This window comes from Polypterus senegalus, chromosome 16, assembly GCF_016835505.1.
Source record: "Polypterus senegalus isolate Bchr_013 chromosome 16, ASM1683550v1, whole genome shotgun sequence".
NCBI classification, from domain to species: Eukaryota; Metazoa; Chordata; class Cladistia; order Polypteriformes; family Polypteridae; genus Polypterus; species Polypterus senegalus.
In genome coordinates this window covers 22,128,215-22,155,946 of record NC_053169.1, presented here as the reverse complement: position 1 = coordinate 22,155,946, position 27,732 = coordinate 22,128,215, and the positions used below count along the sequence as shown (strand labels likewise).

Genomic DNA, 27,732 nt, shown 5'->3' with positions numbered 1-27,732 from the left:
CCTGGTGCAAACTGGGACGTGTTACTATGGTAGCAACAGACATCAAATTTTCAAAATGGTGGTATCTGTCAGAGAAACTTTCCAAAATAAGTCTCCAAATGAAAAACAGATGTCAGAAATTGATTCTTTGGTTCAGAAAACCCCTGGAAAGATGTACAGTACAACTCATTTGAAAATCTTCTGGAAAGCTCAAGAAAAAGGAAATCTAAACGTGAATCACAACAATGGGACTTTGGGGAGCCAAAGTCTAACCCAACAAGGGCAAATTCTGAATGGGTTGCAGTCCATGGCAGGGCACACTCTCACACACCTGCATAGTCTTGCCATCCATTCAGACAAGTAAATTCACCAAAAACTTGTACTGTTTAGCAAGGCAGACAGCCAAGATGTTGTGAACAGGACCAGGAGACAGAAAATGGCTGAAACAAAGTTTAGAGACAGGCCAACTCAAGTATCAGGAAGTCAAAAAGATATTTCACCTAAAGCTCCTTGTTAACCAAAATTAAAGTCAAAAATATCTTGCCTAATAATTAAAGAAAACTCCCTGAACCACTTGTAAAGCTACTAGAAATCCAGATTCTTGGACAATGAAAGATGGCCAACGCCAACCTTTATTCTGTCAAACAAATGACATCATAGGTCATGAACTCCCACTTTCATGTGGTAGCAACGTGCATAGCAACTGCAAGCAAAACAGCTCAAAATGGTGCTGCCCATAAGTTAAACAAAACGTTGGCACACAAAGACTCAAAATATTTTTAATTTACTGAAAATTACCCCAGTTAAGAAAACCAATTACAAAAACTAATTCTGTACATACAGAAACCCTTAAAAACAAAATGAAAATCACAGAAATACATAGAATAATCATGGGGACAAATTATAAAACTGTTCATATTGATGACATAACTAATGAGCTGTCTTTAGGCTTAGAAAGAAAGCATCAGTTTAAAAACAAACTTAAGTTTAGTAACTAAAGATCCATCGGATCTGTCATCTTCATCACAATGATAACTAAAAATCATAGTAAGAAAAATAGAGCCAGTATTCTTAAAGTATAGTGTGTCACAGATGACCGGGGACACTGCCTGGCCAGGACGCCTGGATAGTCCCCGGGTTGGACAATACTTCTCCTCGGCCACGAGAGGGCAGCCGCCCGGGGCTATTTGGGGGCCACAGGGACGGAGTGGGAATACTCATTTGGAGAGAATGTGGCCACCGCCGGGGGCGCCCGGACTATTAGAGAAGTCTGGATGGCAGCACTTCCACCACACCAGGAAGTGCAGCCGGAAGTAATTCCAAGGTCACCCGGAAGGGTTTCCAGGTGCTTTCCTGACACTTCCACCACACCAGGAAATGACGTCAAAGGGGAGCACCTGGGGGTCATCCGGGTCATGATAAAAGGGGAAGCCTCCCTCCAGTAGAAGAGTTGGGAGGAAGGAGACGAAGCTTGTGAGGAGGAGAAGGAGGTCAAAAGAGAGAAAGAGAAAGAGAAAGAAGAAGAAGACGACAGTGGAGAGAGTTGGTGATTGAAGGCATTGTGGTGCGGAAAATCTAAATAAAGAAGTGTCTTTTGGACATTCTGGTGTCGGTCTGTCTGTGTCTGGGGGTACGCTTTCCACAAGTGATAAAGACCATAACATACACACCAGCAAGCAAAGTTTGTTTGGCTTTACCTGCATTCTCGGATGATTCAGTAATATGTGTGCAAACCTTTATGAAATGGCATCAGTGATTTCACACGTTGTGCACTCCCAATAAATTGTAGGAATTCGTTGTTGTTGTGAAAATATGTTATTAATGTTCTGTAAGGTTTTCTGATATGCTATTCATGTGTATCTTTGTCAAATATGACATCCAACAAATACAGTATTAAAATGTATTAAAATTATTATTTTTAAAGTTAGGCAAACCATAACAAGCCTAAAGACTAAGTTTTAAAAGCTTATATGAATTAGTTGATGGTTCATTTATAAGTTAACTGTAATGCCCAGTAAGAAAATAGTAAACATTTTTATGTAAGAACCACGAGAAACACAAGCTCAAAAAGCAAGCTGAGGTTGGAAACGATAGTCAATCCTGTCTTTCAAAAAGCCATGAACACAATCATGACAGAACGGAAAGCAACAGATCAGAATCTGGGAAGACAAAAAAACTCCTTTCATCAAAACCAAAATAAAATTAAAATGAAAAGTTAAAAAGGTAAAAGGAAGGATTTGTTAGATAGGAAAAATTTAAAACAGTCTTTCACATAGTGATTCAAGGCTTTTCTGTAAAACATCATTAAAACATGATCACTCAAGTCAACCTTTAAACCCTCAACCTAACGAGGTCATGAGGTCGCGATCCCTGTGAACACACCCCCAGCAACCAGCGGTCATATCATGGTAACAAGATACACAAAATGGCGGTACCCAAGGGAAAAGACAAAATGGCTTTACGGTTAAAAGTAAACAAAGCTTAAACTTTGTTAAGGTGCACAAAACACAAAAATCAAACCTCTCATTTAGAATCTGTGTGTTAAACACCACAGTCATTATATAATTAGCCAGGAACTCTACAAGAATTTGCACAAGAAATTTTTGAAAATCAGAGATCGTAACACTAATAAAGGCAGTGTCAACCATCTTAGCACATTCTTATAGCTCCATCTACTCCTCTAAAGAAATGTTTTCAATGTGACATTACTTCAGGTAAGCATGTTCACCCCCAACTACTCAGATATCAGACTAACACTGAAAGCTCTCTTCAATATGTATTATGTTGCATGGTCATCCTCTGATGAACTTTTGTGAGGAATTCCATTTGGTTCAAATACTTAGCAGGACACCTTTCAACTTCTGTTTCACAGGACTGTATTACAGTAATGCAGATGTTAACTTACTTTGCTCGCTTCTAGCTGTCTGGAATGGGAATCAACCATACTTGCTGTAATTTTAGGCTAGGAATAAATATAAAAATATGTTATTACTAGAGAAAGTTTTGTTCCCTAGTATTTCACCCAGGTCAATATATGAATACAGCACATACAAATGAAAAATGTTATATATCACAAAAACCTAAAGTGATTATTCTGAAAAATTGTATTTACATGTGAAAAGGAATCACACATATACCGATTTTGTAAATTCAAACTTGAATTAAAAAAATGTCTACAACCAATGCTTAACACATTATTGAAAAAAAAATTATACCTCATATATTACAGCACTGGTGGGAAGTTCCATACGACTAAAATAAAGCAAAAGAAAAAGTTTAAATACCATATCTGACTCAAAACACTTGAATATCTTGCACTTAATAATCATTAAATAAGCCATCCTTTCACTGAACAGGATTAATTAAATTGTACAGTAAATTCACTGAGAGTGGAATCCAATTTGAGCAACATCAGGCTCAAGATAGGATGGGTAGCAAATTCATTCTCCACACTTATAAAAATCAGGTCAATTTAGAATTACCAATTAGCTTAACCTGTGAAGGAAAACACTAACATGCAATCTCCATAAAGAAAGAGACCTGGAATGGCCAGGACTCAAACTTGGCCTACTGAAACTCTACAGCAGCAGTGCTAACCACTGTGTCACCACTAATCTATACATACTGTATAAAATGCTAAGGTCTGCCATCTGTCATGCGACAGCTCTCAATCTACAGTCTAGTACCTTGATCATGTTCTTGATTGAAAAACTTGATTCATCATGGCAATTAAAAAATTGGAGGTAGAGGCAACATCAGCAAACCTGCAACAAACTCGCCGTCCACCACTCCCTCCTTCACAGCTACTCAAACCCACCCCACCCTCCAAGCAGCCAGCATAGATCATGCAACCTTCAGCATCACATCAGAAGGTGCTAACAGCCCACCTGCTTCTCCGCCCCGTGTTTCTCATACCATCACTGTTGACCAGGCTAGAGGAGAACTCAGAGGGCTGCGTCCTAGGAAGGCAGCTGGCCCAGATAATGTGTGCCCAAGACTTCTAAGGGCCTGTGCTGCTAAACTGGCAGAACCCCTTCAGCACATTTTCAAAATGGCCTGCAGCTGGGTATGGAGGAATATTTCGGACAAAATGAAATAAATAAATGCGTAAATAAATAAAAGTACTGTGAAATGTGAGCATAAATAAATAAATGTGTCATGAAATGAGAGCCTTAATAAATAAATATGTCATGAAATGAGAGCATAAATAAATAAATGTGTCACGAAATATGTTTTTCGTTGCTTATTTATTTATTTCATTTTGTCCGTAACATTCCTGCAAAGTCAAAGTTGAGAGGGTGGGCTCTAACACGCCCTCTAGTTACTGATTGGTGAATCGATAGCACAAGAATTAATTAGAAAAATGCTTACTACTGCCGATTAAATGGATTCTGCCGAAGATATTAAGTATTTCAGAGAGAGAATTGAAGATTTATCAGAAGAAATTACAATGCTTCTTCAAGGTGTTCTATTGACTCAGCTGGAATGTCAAAGGATGGACGTCCAGAGCAGGGAACTGCATCACCTGAACTGGAGTGTAGTAGAGTCTGTTCCACCTGTTCTTCGATAATTTCAAAAACAGTTTCATCTATATCGGAGTCTAAAAGGGCCGCCAACATTGTAATTTCTTCCGATAAATCTTCAATTCTCTCTGAAATACGTAATATCTTCGGCAGAATCCATTTCATCGGCAGTAGTAAGCATTTTTCTAATTAACTCTTGTGCTATCGATTCACCAATCAGTAACTAGAGGGCGTGTTAGAGCCCACCCTCTCAACTTTGACGAGTGAAAGTGACAGTTTTATTTCAAGCCGTATTTCATGACGGTTTGCAGGAATGTTACGGACAAAATGAAATAAATAAATAAGCAATGAAAAACATATTTCGTGACACATTTATTTATTTATGCTCTCATTTCATGACATATTTATTTATTAAGGCTCTCATTTCATGACACATTTATTTATTTATGCTCACATTTCACAGTACTTTTATTTATTTACGCATTTATTTATTTCATTTTGTCCGAAATATTCCTCCATAGCTGGGAAGGGTCCACACTATGTGTAAGACCTCATGTCTCACCCTGGTTCCTAACAAATTGAGATCCAGTGAACTCAATGACTCAATGACTGCAGTCTGCCTAATGAGAGAAGGTGGGTGTGGATGATGCCATTCTCTGCCTTCTCCACTAGACCCACTCGCATCTGGACAAAGGATATAGTGCTGTGAGGACGTTTCCAGTGCTTTCAACACCATCCAGCCCCTTCTACTGAGGGAATAGCTGTCCAAGATGGGAGTGGACTCACACCTGGTGAACTAGATTACAGATTACCGCACAGGTAGACCTCAGTTTGTGAGACTGGAGAACTGTATATCACAGACTGTAATCAGTAGCACAGAAGCTCCACAGGGTACTGTTCTTTCCCCTTTCCTCTTCACCCTGTACACATTGGACTTCAGCTACTCAGGGACAACCCATGTACAGAAGTTCTCAAATGACACTGCTATTGTGGGATGTCTCAGGGGTGAACAGGTGGAGGAATACAGGGGTCTGGCAAATGACTTTATGGGATGGTGTCAATCAAATCAACTGCTGTTGAACACTTTCAAAACCAAGGAGGTGGTCGTGGACTACCATAAGTCAAGACCACTATGGAGACCAGTCTCCATTGACTGGGTGGATGGGGAGTGGGTCACAACCTATAAATAACTAGGAGTGTAGTTGGATGATAGACTGGACTGGTCAGAGAACACAAAGGCTCTGTTCAGGAAAGGGCAAAGCCGCTCTATTTTCTGAGGAAGCTTGGATCCTTTAAGACATGTAGGAAACTCCTGCAAATGTTCTTTCAGTCAGTGGTTGCCAGTACTCTCTTCTATGCTGTTGTGTGCTGGGTGTAGCTTGAAGAAGAGGGATGTTGATTGTATCAACAAGTTGATCAGGTGAGCATGATCTGTGGTTGGAATTGAAATGGCAGAGAGGAGGATGCTATGCAAGCTGCTATCTATTATGGACAACGAATATCACCCACTATACACCACCATAATTAAGCAGAGAAGTTTGTTTAGTGGTAGGCTGCTGTCACAGAACTGAAAAACAGACAGATAGAAGAGGTCTTTTGTCCCCAGAGCCACTGTGTAGTGTGTGCTTAGATGTTTGTATTTAACTTGGCATAATTAATTCATGAATATGTGAATTTCCTTCTGGATCAATAAAGTATCTATCTATCTGTCTATCTATCCATTCATCTATCTACCTTTGTATTGTGAGAAGAACACAGATACTCAGGAGATGCAAGCGTGTGGCTACACGTAGTGAGAGACAGAAAGGTTCAAATCCAGAATAATGAGAGAGACCAAGCAACCAAAACACAAGGGCAAACTGGAGAATTAAAAGTCAAAGACATAAGGAGAGTTCAAAAATTGAAACAATACCTAATACTTGGCCTACTTGCTAACTAAATAAATATACCAAAGTTTTGGTTTGTTTATCCAACTGAGGAATACAGAAACATGGAAATACTGCCATACTTGTACTGTCGCTATCTGTGATTGGAAAAGTGCTACAATCGTGATCAGGTGACTTGTCACCCATGTCATGTCAAAAACAAAATGAAACTTTACTAAAATTATTTAAAATGGTTAGACATCTCCATAAATAGATTCTCAATGCTAAAAAAAAATACAAAATATATGTATAATAAAGCACAATTACTACATAACTACATATACTATGTCACAATTGGGCTCCCTAAACAACAGGAACTGTTCACTTTTTAAGTTAAGGAATAAGACTGCAGTACAAGGACAAAACCCATATGGACAAATGAAAAATGTGGAAATTTCACATTTAAAAAGCCATCCCGTCAAAAACAATGTTAAGAGCATGAAGACAAGTCTCCCCAAATTAAGTGAGGTTTCTCAAGAACCTACCTGTGTACATAATGTGTTTCACAAAGCATGTAACATTTACAGAACATGCTGTTGCCTGAACCACTGGCATATTTTGAAAATCATGAAGTAAAATCAGGTCTAGGTTTTCAGTACATCAAAGACTTACAAAGCAAACAACATAATTAAAACATCTCTCTCTTTCTCTGGTTGCCCACCTTGCAACAGCCTTCTTCTCAAAAAAGAATCGCAGAATAAAGTTGCCATTCTTGTGTGGCTCTTGTGTAGATGGTATGATGACATAATCTCCTGGAGGGAGAGTAAACCGGTCACACTCCTCTCGGCTATCGATGAATACACTGCTGTTGGCAATGGGGTCTTGGTTTAGGAGGACATCATTTCCTAAGCGAATTCTTGTAAGGCCTTTGTACTGTATTAACACGGAAAAATGACAGTAACTTTCACATTTTAAAGAGATTAAAAAAAAGGAATATTCACAGTTTCTGCAAAAATGATTTAACAGTGGAGATTAAGTTAGCAATGGGGCCTCATTTATGAAACTTTGTGTGGATTTAAGCATGACAATATGCGTACACCAAAAAAAAATGTAAAATGCATATGCCAAAATAAAGTCTGATTTATAAAATCTGATGTACACACATTACTACGTAATATACCTTTTATAGATCACAATCACCTTATAAATATGTATACATGAGTGTGTCCTGAATGCTGCCTTGAAATATCCATATATGGAGGATGCTAATCAAACTCATACATATACAATCATGATGCTGCAGAACTTTACTGGCTGGTAAAGCAGCCTCACTCTCGTGTTCAAAGGTATCTAGCAACTGAGAGAACTAGATCATGATTATAACGCCTGTACTCTTGGGTCCAGGAAAGGTGTACGGAATCATCATCTGACAGAGTGGCACTATCAACTGGCACAAGTAATGACATATTTGCTGTTGCAATAAATAGTACAGGCCATATGAAAACCTGGTGTTTCTGCCAGTTACCTTACTAACTAACCAGCCACCATGTACTGCAACATCACATCTATCAAAGCTACTTTGCTGCAAAAGAAATAAATCACGGGTTGACCCAGGCCATTAAAGCCATAATGTTTGCCAGTCACATCTTGGATGCCTTGTTGCATTAATCGAATGTAACTTCTTGCTAGTTAACAAAAGCAGCTTCATTCTTGCTCAAGTGCCCTTATTGCAATAACAGTCATGTGCTCTGATTATGTTAGGAGAACCAGACACTGCTGCAGAATGCCTTTTTATGTTGGCAAAAACATATTTTTGTGTTGTTTAATGTATGTACACCCACAGCATACGAAAACTGAACATAGTGTATCGCCTGTCAGTTAATGGCTACCAGCACAGCAGGCATGATGGAGTGAAAAATGCGGAGATATTTTTGACTTGTCAGCCAGTTCCCAGAAGTGTCAACAGGTAGTCTAAACTGATGAAAAACCAAAAACAAAATGTTCTCAGTACAAATACATTGCATTGGCCCTTTAAAAGAAAACTAAAATAGAGTGTGTACATCGTATTCATCACTTTTGAGGTGTAATATATTTGTCACGTCAACACACATTACAGCATAATAACAGGCCAGTGATATGAATTATTATGTGTGTGACTTGCCATTTGGCTGTATTTCCATACTTGATCAAGGGTGTCCTCATTTCCCAGTTTCTCCAAAATGTTGTGTACACATGAGTCAGAATTACCTTACATATACACAGGCTGTCACATCAAGTTTTCTTTTATACAACACAGACTTTTGCATGGGAAGTTGCGTACGCATATTTCAAGCCTCTTTTTCTGCGTATGCAAGCTTTATAAATGAGGCCCCTGCTGTTTAGCTCCTTGCAACATTGTCCATAATGATAGCCTTATTTGAAATGATTTTAAAAGCTCTTAAAATTTCTCACTATAAAATGTAATATAAGATTAATGTAATATAAGATTCATTGAGAGTCTGAACATTTCGAGAAGTCCTTGCTCTGTTCACGCCAAAGCTGGATACCTTCTGTGCAAATCATGAAGGCTGAATGACCTGCTTCAATGAACAGGCATTTTGAAGAAGTCAAGTGACAGAGTGGCCACTTGAAGAGAGTGGTTAAAATTATTTCAAAAACAATACTGCTTTTTAGAGCATAGCTGCAATTTAGCTTAAAAAATGAAATGTGCTGAAAATGTTAAATTTACAGAAACTAGATTGAAACCTATTTGGGTTTACCAAATGATGTGAATCTCCTTCCTTCGGTTGCAACAAATTTCACTATTATTATATTAACTGAGAAATTAATATAATCATTTCTCAAGGAGGTGCAATATTCAAAGCCATTGTGCTGGACCTTTGAAGGAGCAGTGCTAACCATGCAATTCCATGCCACCTTCTTTTTCAAGGAGATATATTAAAGTTAACTGACCATGAGCATTGTTCTTCTAATTTTCTTTACTTTACCTTGGCAGGAACCTGAAAGATAAAAATAATAAATATATATATATATATATATATATATATATATATATATATATATATATATATATATATATATATATTGTATACCATTGTTAATTGTTTTACTTTTGACTTCATTATAATTTAATACACGATCACAGAACATTTTTTAGAGGTGCTTATACAGAAATCACCTAACGTGAATGGGAGAAGTACAGCAAATAAGAAGGAAAATGACTTGTTGAGACCATGTAAAGGTAGAAGACAAGCATGCACCTCCTGTGTAGCACTAGAATATTATGAAAAAAAAAGTTAAAACAATGAAAATAAAAGTATAAGCTGTGTTTCATAAAACAAACAATAGCAAAATGTGAACAAAAATAGATATTGTAAAAGTAAATCAAAATGAAAAACAAACCTTAGAAACAGAATTCTAATATTAAAAAAAAAACAAAATACACAAAAGCACACTAAAATACATGTTAATATAACACTTTGAAAAGTATTACTTGGGTCCATCCATCCATCCATTATCCAACCCGCTATACCCTAACTACAGGGTCATGGGGGTCTGCTGGAGCCAATCCCAGCCAACACAGGGCGCAAGGCAGAGGGCACAGGGCACACACACGCACCAAGCACACACTAGGGACAATTTAGAAACACCAATCTACCTAACCTGCATGTCTTTGGACTGTGGGAGGAAACCGTAGTACCCGGAGGAAACCCACACAGACACGGGGAGAACATGCAAATTCCACGCAGGGAGGACCTGGGAAGCAAACCCAGATCTCTTTACTGCGAGGCAGCAGCGCTGCCCACTGCACCACCGTGCTTCAGGGCTCATCTGATGGCAATTCTAGTCCTAGTCTAACTGCCTCTAATCTTCCTTTCTTTGCAGACTGGAAAACTAATGACCTCTAATGTCACTTCTGGTTTCTGACCTCCTAGACTCACCCCTTCCTCTTACTCAGCCTCATAACAGGCTCCACTGCCATCTGGAGGCAGTCAGCTGAAGACTCACTTTTGAGACGACCCATTGCATAATGGGGTCTTCTCCATTCATTATAGAGGGTCGCCTGTGGCACTCCAGTTCTTTACAGTCTTTCTTGTTGTCTTATTTGTACTATACATATATATAGTTCAAATAAGATAACAAAAACAATTGTTCTTGTGTCTGACTCTGATGTTTTTGTTACTAGGCCAAATTTGAAGCCTGTGACTTAGTTTTTGGGTAAGCCTTGGACTTGAATTTTGTGGAGCCCAGCACATTTGTAACAATTGTCAGGTTCTGGATATTTACTACCTCCTAACTACTGTAGGATCTGTTTTTGTACTATAGTGGAACAGTTTGATCATTTTAGGAAAGAAGTGTTAGGTTCAAAAATTCATTTGACTAGGAGACCATAAATACTGTCATTTTATTAATCATTTTTGAGGATCAAATAAGTGATGTAATATTCCAATGGAAATCCCTTATGGGTTTATAAGAGATTATAGGCTGGCATATTTTGCACTGTTTCAGACAACAGGACCACTGCAGTGTAAATGTCAAGTAATTATGGTTAAAAAATACCTGAAAAATTGCGAAGCCAATCGTATTCAAATCCTGGTCAATAATTCTGTTTCTTCTGGCATTTTTCTGCATCAGACCGACTACAAAGCTGCAACCTCTCACATTTCTGTCATTATCTTCTTCTAGGAGCGTGAAATAAAATTGGGGATTCATGCGAAATGTCGCTGTTGAAAGAGGAATTATAGTGATCAATAGCAAAACTGAACTGGTGACACAAATGTTTATTGGGAAGTTTAAAATTTGCATTTGTCTTTTCATAAGCAGAGTGACAGATGCAATATTTGCAAATATATAAAGAAGGCTCCGTAGACATCACTGCAAATGTACCTGTATATGAATACATGAGTTATGTGTCAATGAAAGATCAAGTCAAATGAGGGTCATTGCTAAGTAAATAATGAAAGTGTATAAGGAAAAGAGGCCAGTTCAGTTTAGAATAAAATATTATACAAGCATGCAAAAAAGAGTAAACTTTGTATGCTAGTAAACATTCTGAATGTCTCTTTTTCATATCTCTGGTTGTTTTGAATCTGATATACAAAAATATTTGGCATATAGTTTAGCTAAAATCCCCTGTAAAGGGAACCAGAGTTGTGACTTTGAGGACAGAGATATCTTAATTATGCAAGTGAGCACTTCAGGTTGTTTTCCCATGTCCAAAGTTATCAAAATAGAATGTTGCCTAGACGTTTAATAAAATATGAAAGTGAGTTCCTGTGGTTGACTAAACAACAAGCCAAAGAACTGCTCATTATAGACAGGGTAGTCTTTTCTACAACTAAAGAGCTGCAAAGTGGTTTTAAAAGAAACACCATTGACCTACAAAAAGTATAATAAAAGGACAAGTAGTGGAGACTGTTGAATGTTATAAAGATCTTAAAACAATCTTCAAACAATTGTAGACTTTATCAGAAAACAGAAGCAGTTTATCTAAAAGGACAACAGTGCCTCTAGTGTTTAAAGCTTGAATTCAAACATAATGCTTGTTTTGTATTAATTGTGTATCGAGTCCCATTTATTCTGGCAATATCCACACTCTTGAACACAATGTCGGTGTTGATGACATCACATGTCACACCTTCCAGTCCTGTGAACCTAGCCACGGGGTATTTTAGGATAGCAATGACAATCTTAAAATGTTGGCAGCTATAAAAAATCAAAATGGCAGTGTGATAATATCATGTCATTTTGTAATCCACTTATAAGTTTTAGCAAAAGTTAGACCTCTTATAACATTGCAAGATGCTGAGAAATTAGTTCAAGCTTTTGTTTTCAGTCGACTAGACTACTGTAACGCACTCCTCTCACGACCACCCAAAAAAGACATAAATCGTTTGCAACAAGTGCAGAATGCAGCTGCTAGAATCTTAACTTGGAAAAGAAAATCCGAGCACATCTTTCCAGTTTTGATGTCACTACACTGGTTACCTGTGTCATTTAGAATTGACTTTAAAATACTGCTAATGGTTTACAGAGCCTTAAATAATCTGCTTCATCTTATATCTCAGAATGACTTTCACCATACACTCCAAACTGTAACATTAGATCTTCAAATGAGTGTCTGCTTAGAAACCCAAGAGTTCAACTTAAAAGAAGTGGTGAGGTGGGTGGCCTTCTGCTGTTATGCACCTAAAATCTGGAATAACCTGCCAATAGGCATTCACCAGGCTAATACAGTGGAGCACTTTAAAACACTGCTAAAAACACATTACTTTAACATGACTTTCTCATTGCTTCATTTTGGTTTAATCCTGATACTTTGTATATTCAATTAATTATCATTATCATTCATGGTGGCTCAGAAATCCATACTAACCCCTACTTTCTCTGCTGTTCTTTTTTTGGTTTTCTGTGGTGGTGATCTGTGCCACCACCACTACCTGATCAAAGCACAATGATGTCCCTACATTGATGGATTAAAGGCCAGAAGTTCTTCAATGAGAACCCTAAATACAATGAGGACTGATTGAGGTCATTTATGTTAGGTAGAATGCCTAGACGGGGCTGGGTGGTTTCATGGCCTTGGAACCCCTGCAGATTTTTTTTTCTCCAGCTGTCTGGAGTTTTTTTTTTTTTTTTTCCTGTTAATTGGCACTGCCTAATTTTATTTTCTTATATATTTTGTCTTTTTTTTCTCTTTCTTCATCCTGTAAAGCACTTTGAGCTACATCATTTGTATGAAAATGTGCTATACTGTATAAATAAATATTGTTGTTGTTGTTGTTTAAACGTAGGCTCTGCTGGCTTGGTTTATATATCTTAAGGGAAGCAACAAAAAGAGGATAAATCATATAGAAAAATGGAATGGTAAGATAGCAAGGACCCATCAGTCAAATCCGGCAGATCTGTTTAATTAGCAAGTGTAGTAGCAATGTTGAACAGAAAAGATGGTGACTGAGAGAAAGAGAACTCTGTTGTAATAAGGCACGGTGCAGATGCAGTGTTAAGAAGCAGCCCCTATGTGGCTGAGACTAGGGGTTCTCTTATTAGCTCACGCTGTAAGGAGATCACTTCTGAGCCACAGAAGTGTGAATTAGAAATATTGTACGTCAACACTATCTTATATGTAAAGCTCAATGTGGGTGTTTATGTGTGTTTTATCTCTATACAATTCCAAACCCTTGGTCCAACAACATGTTGCACACATATCTCCTTCTGGCAGCAAGTGACACTTGACTACTTTAGAATCCAAACTTTTGACCCAGGGGTACCTTCTTTAGTTTTACTACAGCAAAAGGACAACACCTTTTCCCCAATTTTGAGTAGGATGGCAACATGCTACATTTTAGTCAGATATGCAAGTAAGAGATTTAAATTAATTTAGTTAAATAATTTCAATGAATTTAGTGTCTTCTGCTACCAAACAGAAGTTAGATCTTTCTGCCTTAAACTTACTTACTTACCTGGACAATACTGGGTGCTGTTGCTATGTAAAAATAAGTCTTGAGTGTGACTGCAAGCAGGCTGTTCTCAAGATATTTTACAAGAATGTGGATGGACCTAAGGCACTGTATGTGACTTGATGAGTTAATGTGCACTCTGGCCATGAGTGATTGCTTGGACTTCAGATATACATGCACGATTCAGGGATTAACATTATGTAAAAAGTGCTATTTAATGTTGAAGAGAAATTCAGCTAAGGCAGGGGAATTACCTTTATTGTCTATGCAACCTCCTGCAGTGGAGCCTATCCTCCAGACACCTTCAAACTGAGCTGTGGTCCACTGATGGACAGCACCACTGGCCTGGGTGTCAGGTGAAAGATTGCAGATTTCCAAACTTACAAAGTTTTTCATATAATCTGAAAATGACATCCTGGAAAGCATGAAAATGAAAAGCCAGAACTAACAATATGAATTTTCCTCCAATTTAAAGACACTTAAAAAAATAAAGACAACACATCATTCAAAAGAACATAATTGGGTCTGAATTGTTTTAATTTTTTTGCCATTTACAAAATGCTCTAAATGTTGTACCACAGGAAGGCTCGCCACAGGACACACAGGACAGGGAGATAAGGAGGAGTCTTAAACAAAAGTCCCTTGTGTCTAACCTAAAACATAATCTTAACTCATACTCCAAACTAAAAAAGAAAGGTAAAAAATTCAAGACCTAAAACACAGTAAGACACATTTTTTTTAAATCCTCCAACTCAATCAAGGGATTCAAGAAGCTGAACTTTTTATCTGCTAATCTGTAATGACACAAAACTGTCAAATTCTGTGAATAAATAAAAATGGCATCTCAAAAGTTGGCAAAATAACTAAAATTACTTTAAATCACCCGGATACAAAAAAAATAACATCAGTAACAACTTAATTGCCCTAAAAATATACAAAATTAATTTTTTTTTAATTTGCACCAGGGAATTGGGAAGGAGGTTACCCCATACGTATATATATATATATATATATATATATATATATACATATATTATATACAGTGGGTACGGAAAGTATTCAGACCCCCTTCAATTTTTCACTCTTTGTTATATTGCAGCCAATTAATTTTCACTCCTTCGTTATTTTAGCTGTGTGCTTAGGGTCATTGTCTTGTTGGAAGGTAAACCTTCAGTCTGAGGTCCTTAGCACTCTGGAGAAGGTTTTTGTCCAGGATATCCCTGTACTTGGCCGCATTCATCTTTCCCTCGATTGCAACCAGTCGTCCTGTCCCTGCAGCTGAAAAACACCACCACAGCATGATGCTGCCACCGCCATGCTTCACTGTGGGGACTGCATTGGACAAGTGATGAGCAGTGCCTCCACACATACCGCTTAGAATTAAGGCCAAAAAGTTCTGTCTTGGTCTCATCAGACCAGAGAATCTTATTTCTCACCATCTCAGAGTCCTTCAGGTGTCTTTTAGCAAACTCCATGCGGGCTGTCACATGTCTTTCCTCTCCTCAGTGTGTGGAGACAACCAGGCACTGCTCATCACTTGTCCAATACAGTCCCCACAGTGAAGCATGGCGGTGGCAGCATCATGCTGTGGGGGTGTTTTTCAGCTGCAGGGACAGGACGACTGGTTGCAATCGAGGGAAAGATGAATGCAGCCAAGTACAGGGATATCCTGGACAAAAACCTTCTCCAGAGTGCTAAGTACCTCAGACTGGGCCGAAGGTTTACCTTCCAACAAGACAATGACCCTAAGCACACAGCTAAAATAACGAAGGAGTGGCTTCACAACAACTCTGTGACTGTTCTTGAATGGCCCAGCCAGAGCCCTGACTTAAACCCAATTGAGCATCTCTGGAGAGACCTAAAAATGGCTGTCCACCAACGTTTACCATCCAACCTGACAGAACTGGAGAGGATCTGCAAGGAGGAATGGTAGAGGATCCCCAAATCCAGGTGTGAAAAACTTGTTGCATCTTTCCCAAGAAGACTCATGGCTGTATTAGCTCAAAAGGGTGCTTCTACTAAATACTGAGCAAAGGGTTTGAATACTTAGGACCATGTGATATTTCAGTTTTTCTTTTTTAATAAATCTGCAACAATTTCTAAATTCTTTTTTTTGTCTGTCAATATGGGGTGCTGTGTGTACATTACTGAGGAAAAAAATTAATTTAAACGATTTTAGCAAATGGCTGCAATATAACAAACAGTGAAAAATTGAGGGGGGTCTGAATACTTTCCGTACCCACTGTATATATCCTTCCTTTCCCCATTTACAGAACAGAGGAAGTCCTGCCTGGAAACTGATGATGTCACTTCTGGTCTCACCAGACTCCGGTTCTTCTGTTTCACACTACAGAAGAAGCTGATTTGTGCTTTCTGTTCAATAAAATAATGTATTTTTGTAAATTCTTCTTTATAATGGTAGTGAAGGATGTCAATATGCTACATTTTAGTCAGATATGCAAGTAAGAGATTTTTTGCATTTTATACACATGACAATACCTCTGCCACTACTATGTACATCTAATTCATTATGCAGTCTTGAACAGGTCAGCCTCCTTAGCATCCAAAAGAAAAACACAAAAATAAAACTGAAAACAAAAGTAATTTATTATGATCTTGAAAAATGTAAAGGGAGGTGCCTACTAAATAACAAAAATATGCATCATCATAGGTGAAAATAATCATATTCAACTTGCCAAAATTCTCCATCTTCTGCCTTGTAGTCCAGTTTTGACTGTACATCCGGGGAGACGTCATTCCATTCAGGGGCACTAAATGAAACCATCACATAAATCAGATGCAGGCATATTTCTCTTAAGCAAATCTTGGCATTTATCAAGAGTATATATATCACAGAAATCATGCATGTTTTATAAGAATACCACTGAAAGATAACTGGAAAAAATCATTCAAATTAATTATTTAAAAACTGCAGCTGTCCATTCATTGGTTTTCAAGTAGACCCCCATTTACTTGTCACTCCAGGCTCCATTCCACTCCACTTGGCCCCAGGGGTTTCTGATGCGAAGCAGTTGTTCTTTGCCATTCTTATAGTTTATCTGTTTAACACACAAAGAACAGAATATATTTAAATTCCATTAAAAGCTGAAAGCTACTGAAACTGCAACATTTTGTCAGAAGTTTCCAATGCAGAGTAGGTGAGCTAATCTTTACAAATTTAATTTTTAGCTTTTTTTTAGTCCTTTGTTATGGAGTCAACAATCATCATGTTGGGACTGCAGGCACTATATTAAAGAAAAGCAAACTGTTTTTTTGTAAGTTTGTGCCCAGGTGGACAACGATGACCTGTAATTGAACTCTCTGGACACAAATCAGTGCTAATGAGCAAAGCTATGAGAGATGCTGCTTTAATTCCATGTAAAATTGTGTCTATGCATGTTTTCTTTCAATGTTATCCACATTATAATATTAGATTAAAATGACAAAATATTCCATAACTGAAATATTAGATGGGAGAAATTCTTTTTCATAGAGAACTGCAGACATCAGAAAAAGCACATAAAGTACCCTGGACAAGATTAACTGTTTTTCCATGTACTTTTGTGATCAAAGCTTTCAGGCAGAGTTACCCATCACTAGAGTAACAAGCCAATTATCTGGGTGTAACATCACAAGGTACGGAAACCCCATGTGTGCCTTTTGGCATAAAGAATGGCACATCTGAAAAAAAAACAGACTCTCCATTCTATCAGAGAGACTCCATACACCTACATGTTAGTCTCGAGGAGCCAGATGGGATTTTTAAATGACAATGAGCTTGTTAAAAAGCTTGTAGAGATTAGCTACAGAATCTTCTAATGAAAAGGCTCCGTCCACAGGGGGTTCTGCCAAGTTTCTTCCAGTCCGTGCACTTTAAATGGCTGTGGTTACATTGTTCCACAAAAAAAAAACTCACATATTAGACAAATTCATAAAATAACTATGAAGAGGCAGGGAGGGAGTAAAAGAAACTGAGCCAAACACTTGACACTGACAGAAAATAAAAAGCTAAAATTACTGTTCTCAGTTCAGGAGCTCAGTAGCAGAAAGTAACTGAAGCTTAATGATTCATTTGTTTATTGTAATGAACTCAGCAACAGAAGAGACAGACAGACAGACACACACACACACACACACAGACCACTACAGGTATTTGGATCTGTGTGTTTGAGAAGTGCTTCTGTCTGCTATGGTGTCTTTCAGTCATTTTCACAATTTTATCACTGTATGGAATGAAAACGGCAAAAAAACTTTAAATAAGCATTGTGGTCTGTGTGTTAAAACACTGCAGCTATATTCTGATACGGCATATTTGCATTTCTAATTAGACAGGGATGGTAACAAGATTTCGAAAATTTCATCAACAGTCAGTCATTATCCAACCCGCTATATCCTAACACCGGGTCACGGGGGTCTGCTGGAGCCAATCCCAGCCAACACAGGGCACAAGGCAGGAACAAATCCTCAGGCAGGGTGCCAGCCCACTGCAGGGCACACACACACACACACCAGGGGCAGTTTAGGATCGTCAATGCACCTAACCTGCATGTCTTTGGACTGTGGGAGGAAACCGGAGTACCGGGTGCTCTGACATAACCTGAATTTCTACTGAATCAAAATTTATAAAAACCCGGAAGATAAAGAAATATGTCACTCATTTATAGCCAAAAATGCCAAGGCTCCTCTCAAATGACTTACCTCCTTCGCATCAAGGATGGGATATCCATGCCTCTTGATCAGATTCTGAGGAGTTCTTTCTTCTTTGTCATCTGGGCCAGAGTACTGCAAAACAATGCCGTAAAGAGACTGATTGTAAATGGTGAAATGTTTTATCTCAAAGTCAATGTAAACTCTCTGCTGCATTGAAAAGTGGTAAACATACAGAATACAATATGCACCATATCTGGGCTCAGGCCACGTCTCAGACCTTATCATACTGACTGAGTGTGTTATTTTGTCTTTTCGTATACAGAGCCTAATGGATCCTAAAGGCAGGACTGGATTCAGAAGGGCATTTTTTAATAACCAGAGACATCAAAAGTTAAAAGGAAAGATTGGGAAGCTTGGTGAGAGCACATCAATCTGTCTTATCAGAGGAATCCCTAAATTTTTTCTGGGTTTTTTTTGTGTCTTTTAGATGTGAATGAGTATATTCATTTTCTCTGTGGAAAAAAAATCTTTTTTGAAAGCATTAACACTTCCTTAAATTAATGTACTTTTGCAATGTTTAGTGTTTTTCATTCAACAGACATACAAGTATTTCTTCCTCACAGTAAAGAAATAAAGGATGACACAAAAATACAACGTGGCAGTCAGCATGCTGGCACCATTTATAGTACTGATCCAGTGAGTTTAAAGTAGTTAAATCAAAAGATGACTGCTAGAGCACAATAGTAGAAAATAATGCAACACTCAGCAATACAGCAAATACCAAGAAGGAAAAGAAAGTACACCCAACAGAATCAACATTATGGAGCTCTCCAAGCCGCCATCTCTTGCCAAAAAGAGAAGTAAACTCTTTGGAAACACATGTAAAGGTATGTTTAGAAACCTGTCATGTGTGCTTCTCTAACATGCTGTGATCCCTTTATTTCATACTAGACATTAAGCCTGTTACAATAATGGGCGCTAGAACAGTAGTGCATAAACATTAGTAGGAACAGTCTCTATTAAATGGCAAGGACCTTGACGTCATTCTGTTTGTTGTCTTAATTTTTATTTTTTTTGTCAAAAATATTTTTGCAAGAAGCCTAAAGTAAAATAATAATAAAAATAAAATAGAAACATATATGACAACACAGTAAGTATAATCAATAATGTCTTAGTGTAAAACAATCTGTAAGACACAATATCTGAAGAAGATATTTAGGTAAAATTTCCTATTTTTTTACCTCATGAAATTTTTCTATACAATTTCATTATAGACAACATTTCTTGTAAATATTCTGCCTGAGTTTGGCAACAGTTTGCTTTGTTCAGGACCATCTACAACCTTGACAACAACATCTGGAAAACTTCTAACTCTTGATAATGCAACATATAACTGACCGTGGCTGAATACTGGTTCTGGCAAGTAAATACCAACTATTTCTAAAGTTTGCTCTTCTGAGTCTTTCTCTTCTAGCATTTTTCTGACAGTCATTTTCTTTTTCTTCAATCGATCTATTTGCTCGTATTTTTCTTTGTTTTTCAGCCTTTCTTTTGTTGATGTTTACTTGTTGAGCTGACCGTTCTTCCAGGAGATGTTGCTTATATAGGATTTGATTGTCTGTGTCTTTTGTCCTACTTGATGTGTCCATTTTTTTGGGTGGCATGTTGATAGTAGATACGTCCGTAATATTTTCTCTTACAGTAATAATGGCTTGTATGTGGCTGTAATATGCGGCACTGTATTGCATGTCTTTAATTTTCTCTTTAATACTCGTTTGTATTTCCGTAAAATGCCTGCAATTTTCTCTGACAGTAATACTGGCTTTTATGTCCGTAATATGATTTTAATTTTCTGTCACAACATTGGGCAATCAGCAGAGTGTCCCCAGCAACTGATGTAATGTGTGGCGTGTAGCTGATAATCGTGCCCGTGGCGTCTCCCCAGTAAGTACTGTTTAGTTCCTCAGCAAGTATTTTAATCTGTGCTGGCGTGCAGCTGATTATTGTACGTGTGGCGTCTCCGCAGCAATGGATTTTATATGCGCGGCCGTGACTACCCAATCAGCACTCTCCCCAGCAATGTTGTCCTTTATTTCTTATCATGCGCCGTAGTGGCAAGGCTATTCACTGTGTGCGCAGCTTCCAGTGTGTGTGCTTTATTTACTTATCATGCACGGCAGCAGCTAGGCCATTCACTGTGTGCCCGGGTTCCAGTGTGTGTGTGTCCACAGTGCCGCACGCATGGATGGGGCACGGTGCGATGCACGGCGCGGCCCGCACATGCGCACTTCACCAAAAGACACACACGCACGGACACCTGGATGCACACAGGGGTTTTATTAAAGAGGATTAATGCTGTCAAATAAATTATTAGGGTTATTTAAAAACTGCAGTCTTTTCTGTAGTCCTATGGCATGCCAATCAATTAAATGTTACATTATTTTTATATTTTCTACATAGCACTTTTCATAAGAGCTGCTGCCTCTCGTAAGTAAACTAGGGTTCATGTCCCCCAGTATTCCCAGTGTAAAATGTATCTGTGTGGGCATCCTCCAGAGGCTCTGCTTTCCTTACATAGACCAAAGACATGTATGTTAGGTGAATTGGCAACACTAAATTGGCATATGTGTGTGTGTGCGTGTGTGTTCATACTACAATGGACTGTCCAGGGTTTGTTCTTGTCTTACACCATCTGCTAGCTGGGATAGGCTCCAGCACTCCCTGCAACCCTGTTTTGGATTAAGTGGGTTAGAAAATGACATACAGTAGCATGACTTTTCATAAAGAGTGGTACAAAGCTACCTGAGTTTGAAATCAGGCCCCGGCACTGTCTGTGTAGATAGATAGATAGATAGATAGATAGATAGATAGATAGATAGATAGATAGATAGATAGATAGATAGATAGATAGATAGATAGATAGATAGATAGATAGATAGATAGATAGATAGATAGATAGATAGATAGATAGATAGATAGATAGATAGATAGATAGATAGATAGATAGATAGATAGATAGATAGATAACTTTATTAATCCCAAGGGGAAATTCACATACTCCAGCAGCAGCATACTGATAAAAAACAATATTAAAGAGTGATAAAAATGCAGGTAAAACAGACAATAACTTTGTATGATGTTATCGTTTAGCCCCACGGGTGGAATTGAAGAGTCGCATAGTGTGGGGTCTCCTCAGTCTGTCGGTGGAGCAGGACAGTGACAGCAGTCTGTCACTGAAGCTGCTCCTCTGCCTGGAGATGACACTATTCAGTGGATGCAGTGGATTCTCCATGACTGACAGGAGCCTGCTCAGTGCCTGTCACTCTGCCACAGATGTTAAATTGTCCAGCTTCATTCCTACAATAGAGCCTGCCTTCTTAACAATTGTGTCCAGGTGTGAGGCGTCCTTCATCTTTATGCTGCCTCCCCAGCACACCACCACATAGAAGAGGGCACTCGCCACAACCGTCTGGTTTCTACCACATCCCAAAGACATTTGTGCTAGGTAAACTGAGGACTTGGAAACTGTGTGTTGTGTGATGGACTGGCAAAACAACCTTAACAGGACTGGTTCCAACTTTGTGGTTTATGCCCCTAGATAGGCACTCAAATGGATATATAAGCCTAGAAAATGAGTGATTCCACTTTTCACAAAGCAGTGAATGCCACAATTTGGGCCACTCAGGCCAACCCACTAATACGAATTAAACGTTCCAATCCATGTACTAAATGCATTACCTCCAGCAAAGGCTGACAAGAAGCCAATGCTTATGCTAGAATCATCAGGACGCAAGCCAGAAACCAACCCAGTTTCGGCATACTACTTGACTGCATTTCAGGCTCACTATTACTGGCTCAGTTTAAAGTTCCCAGTTAACTTAATGTGCACAACTTTGGAATAGTGGAAAAAAAAAACATGCAGATTGTTCCAGTAATAGAAGCTAGTCCTAAAAGAAATAAGCCAGTAGCGCTAGCCACAGTGACATCTGTAAAAATGGAAAAAAAAACACATTACAAGAAGAAAAAGAAAACTGAGCGTCAGTAATGGGTTATATTTTCAGGAAGAATTAGTGTCTTGAGTAGGAGCCCCATAGGTATCAAGTAATCAATTTGAACAAATTGTTAACAAATAAATTATCAACAAATTACATAACTCATTCAAACAGATTATTTTTATTTTATTCCCTGACTCTTATTTCAGTAGTATGGTGTAATAAGAATGTAAGTTTAATGTCACTGTGCTCTGTACAAAAATTATTTTATAAATACACTCACATGTATAGGCCAGGCCAAAGTTAGCACACAGGGGCTCTCAGCATTTAGGACTGCTAGGTAAGCATTTGAAGAGAGAAGGTACAATTACAAAAATGGGCATTGTACTATTTCTGTATGTTAGAGATGAAATCAAATCCTCTCCTTTCCATGTTTGGAACCTAAGTAAGGGCCTACATGTGGAGAAGACAGTATATAAAGACTTGGACAGCAGCCAAATACTTTGAAGCCGACGGACAGATGGGTGATATCGTCATCCGTCCCGAAAAATGACAGACTGTATATATCGAGATCCCACCTTGGTATTATCATGCTATTTGGCTTCCTTGTCTGCAATACAGCGTAAATCGTCAGCAAAGAAAGCTAAGCTATTTTCTCTTATGTGATTTTTACGGGCGTATCACTATGGGAGCGGTAGCGCCTTTTAATATCATATCTATATAGTTTTCGGTTACTTAAAACGCCGCAATTACAAAAGAACTTATTCCAACTAGGAAGCTATATTGACCCTAAAAAGAAACATATGGGGCCTTGTTCCATATTAATTCATTCAAACAGATTATTATTATTTTTCCATCTTGCAGTCCAGTTCTTATTACGGAGCCCTATAAAGTTTTTCTGGCATACAGTTCAGTGAACTATGAACTGCAAGGTGAGTGTTACCATCACTGAATCAGAAGAGGAATCTATTTGGAAGACCACTACAGTTGAAACAGTTCTTTTGAGGAGTCCTGAAATGAGTTTCAAATGCAGGAGAAGTTATGAGAATGGATTTATGGAATTTTCTCAGAGAAAAGTAATATTCCCGAGTCAGTGGTGGAAACGTTTATAGAAGAAAAGGTAAGTTTCAAATCTAGCTAAAAATGGAACTGAACAGCATAGAATAGACTAAAACTATTGGCTGGCTATACCTTTGTAGTTTGATTCACTAAACTACATGCCAGGAAAAATAAAAAGCTACTGAAATAAGAAAAAAAAAATCCATTCAAACTCATTTAGTTCAAGCTGATTTTTTTTTTTTTTTGCTTGACACTTATGGGGCTCTGTACTTCAGTTCTTATCTGAGTAAGGAAACAAAAGGAGCTTCACATTAAGAGATGCACAGCATATGCTGTATGCTCTGTAGGGTTTTGTACCATGTTAGCCATTATGAATGTAGAGATAAGTCAAGCAAAATGATACATTTTATTGGCTAACGAAAAAGTTTACAATATGCAAGCTTTCGAGGCAACTCAGGCCCCTTCTTCAGGCAAGATGTAATTGTTAACAAGCTTCTTACATCAAGATAGCATCCAAGAAGAGAGCCAGCATTAATAGCTTTGCAAATAATCTGAAAAAGATTTTCAGGTGCCTTATTCAGACTATAAATCTCTGAGATGCCACCAGTGAAATCCTCAAAGGCTTCAGTAAGAGAGCCTCCAGCCAGGCACTCATAGCAGCCGTTCACCCTGCAACAAAACAATAAATTGAGTATTAACATCTCAGCACATTATGGTATACACAGCAGAATCCACTTGGTTATGATCGTTTGAAATAGTTATTTAGGAATAAGAAAAGCCATTTGTACATCATCTTTTTCCAACCCAAGCTTAGTATTGTGATGTAGGAAGCACAGGAAGATTGTATGATACAGATGGGGAGAAGCAACATAAATAAAAAGTAACGAGGTCAACAGACATCTTAAGCAAAAGTACCAAGATGTTAATCAAAATTCAAGGTCAAAAATCTTAGAGCAAAGGTTAAAACCAGAAAATACAATAAGGAGGAATTAAAGAGGCAAACATTAGCATGCATGGGGTTACTTTTGTAACCTTGTGCTAAAATCATTTAAATTCATTTTTTCCCACAATAGAGATAGTAAAAACTGGATTCAAGTCATTTTTTGTGAATTTATTAAAAATAATATAACTTATTGATGTGTTTTCAGACCCTTTGCTATGAAGTCTGGCTCAGGTGCATGACATTCTACTTATTGTTGAGATGTTTCTACACTGCTTGGAGTCCACCTGTGGTCAATTTCATTCATTGACCTGATTAGGAAAGGCGCACACCGCACAGTTGAGCAAAAACCAATTCATGAGGCCAAAGCAATTGCCTGCAGAGCTTACAGATAGAATTAAGTGGAGATGCAGATCCGGGGAAGACTACAAAAAATCCTGCAGAATTAAAGGCTCCCTAAAGCACATTATTAAATAGAAGAAGTCTGGAACAACCAAAAGTCTTACTATAGCTGGCCACCCAGTGGTCACTGTGACTGAGCTCTGGAGAACCTGTTTGGAGATAGGAGAAACTTCCAGAAGGGCAACTATACCTGCAACCCTTCACTGATCTAAGCTTTTTGACAGAGCAACTTGACAGAAGCCTCTGCTAGGTAAAAGACACATGGATACCAGCTCGGAGTTTACCAAAATACACCTAAAGGACTCTTAGTCTGTGTGAAATAAGATTCTCTGGGCTGATGGAACCAAGGTTAGTGTCATGTCTGGAGGAAACCAAGAATCGCCTGTGTAATACCATTCCAGTGATGAAGCATGGCCAAAGCAGCATCAATTCTGTAGGGTTGTTTTTCAGTGTCAGAGACTGAGACACTAAACAGGGTTGAGGGAAGCCTGAATGGCGCAAAGTACGGAGATATATCCTTCATCAAAACCTGACCCAGAGTGCTCTGGACATCAGTCTAGGCCAAAGGTTCACTTTCCAATAGGATAATAACCAAAAACACAAAGGAAAGACACAACAGGAGAAGCGTAGGGACAACTGTAAAATGTTCTTCAGCTGGCCATCCAGACTCCAGACTTGAACCCAATCGAACATATCTAAAGAGAACTAAAACTAGATGTCCAACAACAGACTCCATCCAACCTGACAGAAACTGAGAGGATATGCAGAGTAAAAAGGCAGAAAATCTCCAAATTCAGGTGGATGAAGTTTGTCACTTCATGTCCAAGAAGACTGCAGGCTGCAATCACTGCCAAATAAGCTCCAACAAAGTACTGAGTTGATGGCTCTGAACACTTGTGTCAGTATGATATTTCAGTCTTTTACTTTCAATAAATTTGGAAAAATTTAAAAACTCCAGCCTTTGTTTTGTCATTCTGGGGTACTGAGTGGTTTTCGATCAGGGAGAAATTAATTTAAACAATTTTAGCATAAGGCTGCATCATAATAAAATGTGTAAACAGTGAAGAGGTCTAAATACTTTCTGAATCTACTATCTATTATCTATATCTATAATCTATTATCTATAATAATATTAATGAATGGATAATATATTGGGCAGCACAGTGGCACAGTGGGTAGCGTGGCTGGCTTGCAGTTAGGGGACCCGGGTTCGCTTCCTGGTTCCTCCCTAAAAGTGGAGTTTGCATGTTCTCCCCATGTCTGCGTGGGTTTCCTCCCACAGTCCAAAGACATGCAGGATAGGTGCATTGGCGGTCCTAAATTGTCCCTAGTGTGTGCTTGGTGGTTGTGTGTGTGGGGGCTGGCGCCCTGCCTGAGGTTTGTTTCCTGCCTTGCGCCCTGTGTTGGCTGGGATTGGCTCCTGTGACCCTGTAGTTGGGATATAGCGGGTTGAATAATGGATGAATAATATATTAGTCTAAGGTCAGCTCACAACAAAAAAACAAGTGACCAGTTTTTATACCTCTCAAAAAAAAAAATCCTTTAGGGGCTGAAAACCATTAGAGAGAAAGGTCAACCAAGCACTGAGCATTTTACAGGGTCCTACAGTACAGGTCATTGCCAACAATTTTAAATATAGTCACCATGGTGGTACAGTGGTCAGTTGTGCTTATGTACTTGTGTCTCATAGCAAAGATTAATCTTACAAAAATGCCAAGGAGATGAAAGTACAGTATTCTAAAGTAAATTATTTTGTTAATAAAACAATAGTGACAAGGAAAGGAATGAATGCCACAGTGAAATACAAAGTGTCAAACAGACAAAGAGACAATAACAGAACTTTGGCTGCTTCACCAGGTCTCTACTTGGTTTGCACCCCTGTATACCTGGCAGTGTGCGCTATGCTTTTGCCAAACAAAATACAAAATAACCTTTTGGAAGTCCACCTTCCTCCATTTCTCATAAATGAACTCAGGTCTCTATTACTCAGACTATATGATCCCTTGTCCCAGGTGAATTACACTAAGCAGGTTTTTGTTTGATGTAAAACCCAGAGGACCTCCTTGCTGCCGTTAACATAGTCCTTTCTTTACTATACCACAATTTCTAGGTAATAGCTTAGAAAGTAATGAGTGCCAGAGCCATTTTAAAGTGGGTCCTGGACTCCTGTTCTGAACACTATACACTGACCTAGAACATTTATCCCATTATGGACGAAGAGAAGGAGGTTTGGAGCATGCGCTGATTAAGGTTTAAGGTTTCTTTATTTAGTCATGTTTGCACAAGAAAACATGAAATTTGCCTTCTCAGTTGCTTCTAATAACAGACAGAATGAAATAAAACAGACAAATAGAAACAAGAAAGGTTAAGGGAAGGCAGTTAGATAATGCATACTGTATTTACACCAAAAAAAAAGGTTACAGGATATATATCAAAACCTAATCATTATCTCTGATATTTCTTACTGAAAAGTCGTATGGCACTAGGAAGAAAGGAGTTTCTGGAGTGATTTGTGTGGGTTTTCAAAGCGACTATCCTGCTTGATTTACTGAAGTTTAGTTCTACATGTAATGGATGTCTGTCTTCAGTTGAGATGATTTACAGTTTCTTCAACATTGCCCTTTGACACACACTAGTCAAATCATCTACATCAGCCCCAATAACTTTAGCTGCATAATTCGGAATCTGCTGGAGCTTTTTTGAGTTTTGGTTTGTCAGACTATTAAACCAGGCAATGAAACTGAAAGTGATCACAGATTGGATCAGACTGCAATAGAAGGACGACATGAGGTCCTTGTCTACTTTAAATAGTTTGAGTTTATGGAGGAGAAATTACAGTGCGTTGCTGCACCCACCACACAA

At 38.4% G+C, this 27,732-nt stretch overlaps 1 protein-coding gene across 1 annotated transcript in view; it reads right to left on the bottom strand.

Annotated features, from left to right (window-relative positions):
- The window catches only part of LOC120516636 (calpain-2 catalytic subunit-like), a 70,349-nt gene that overhangs the window by 17,018 nt on the left and 25,599 nt on the right, over positions 1 to 27,732 (bottom strand). Inside the window, exons 5-14 of the mRNA XM_039738447.1 lie at positions 24,029 to 24,197; positions 18,526 to 18,609; positions 16,801 to 16,886; positions 16,524 to 16,598; positions 14,082 to 14,242; positions 10,928 to 11,091; positions 9,355 to 9,366; positions 7,089 to 7,300; positions 3,195 to 3,231; positions 2,885 to 2,941 (exon numbers count right to left, since the gene is read on the bottom strand). Coding sequence (XP_039594381.1) covers positions 2,885 to 2,941; positions 3,195 to 3,231; positions 7,089 to 7,300; positions 9,355 to 9,366; positions 10,928 to 11,091; positions 14,082 to 14,242; positions 16,524 to 16,598; positions 16,801 to 16,886; positions 18,526 to 18,609; positions 24,029 to 24,197 — 1,057 coding nt within the window. The remainder of the gene's footprint in view (positions 1 to 2,884; positions 2,942 to 3,194; positions 3,232 to 7,088; positions 7,301 to 9,354; positions 9,367 to 10,927; positions 11,092 to 14,081; positions 14,243 to 16,523; positions 16,599 to 16,800; positions 16,887 to 18,525; positions 18,610 to 24,028; positions 24,198 to 27,732) is intronic.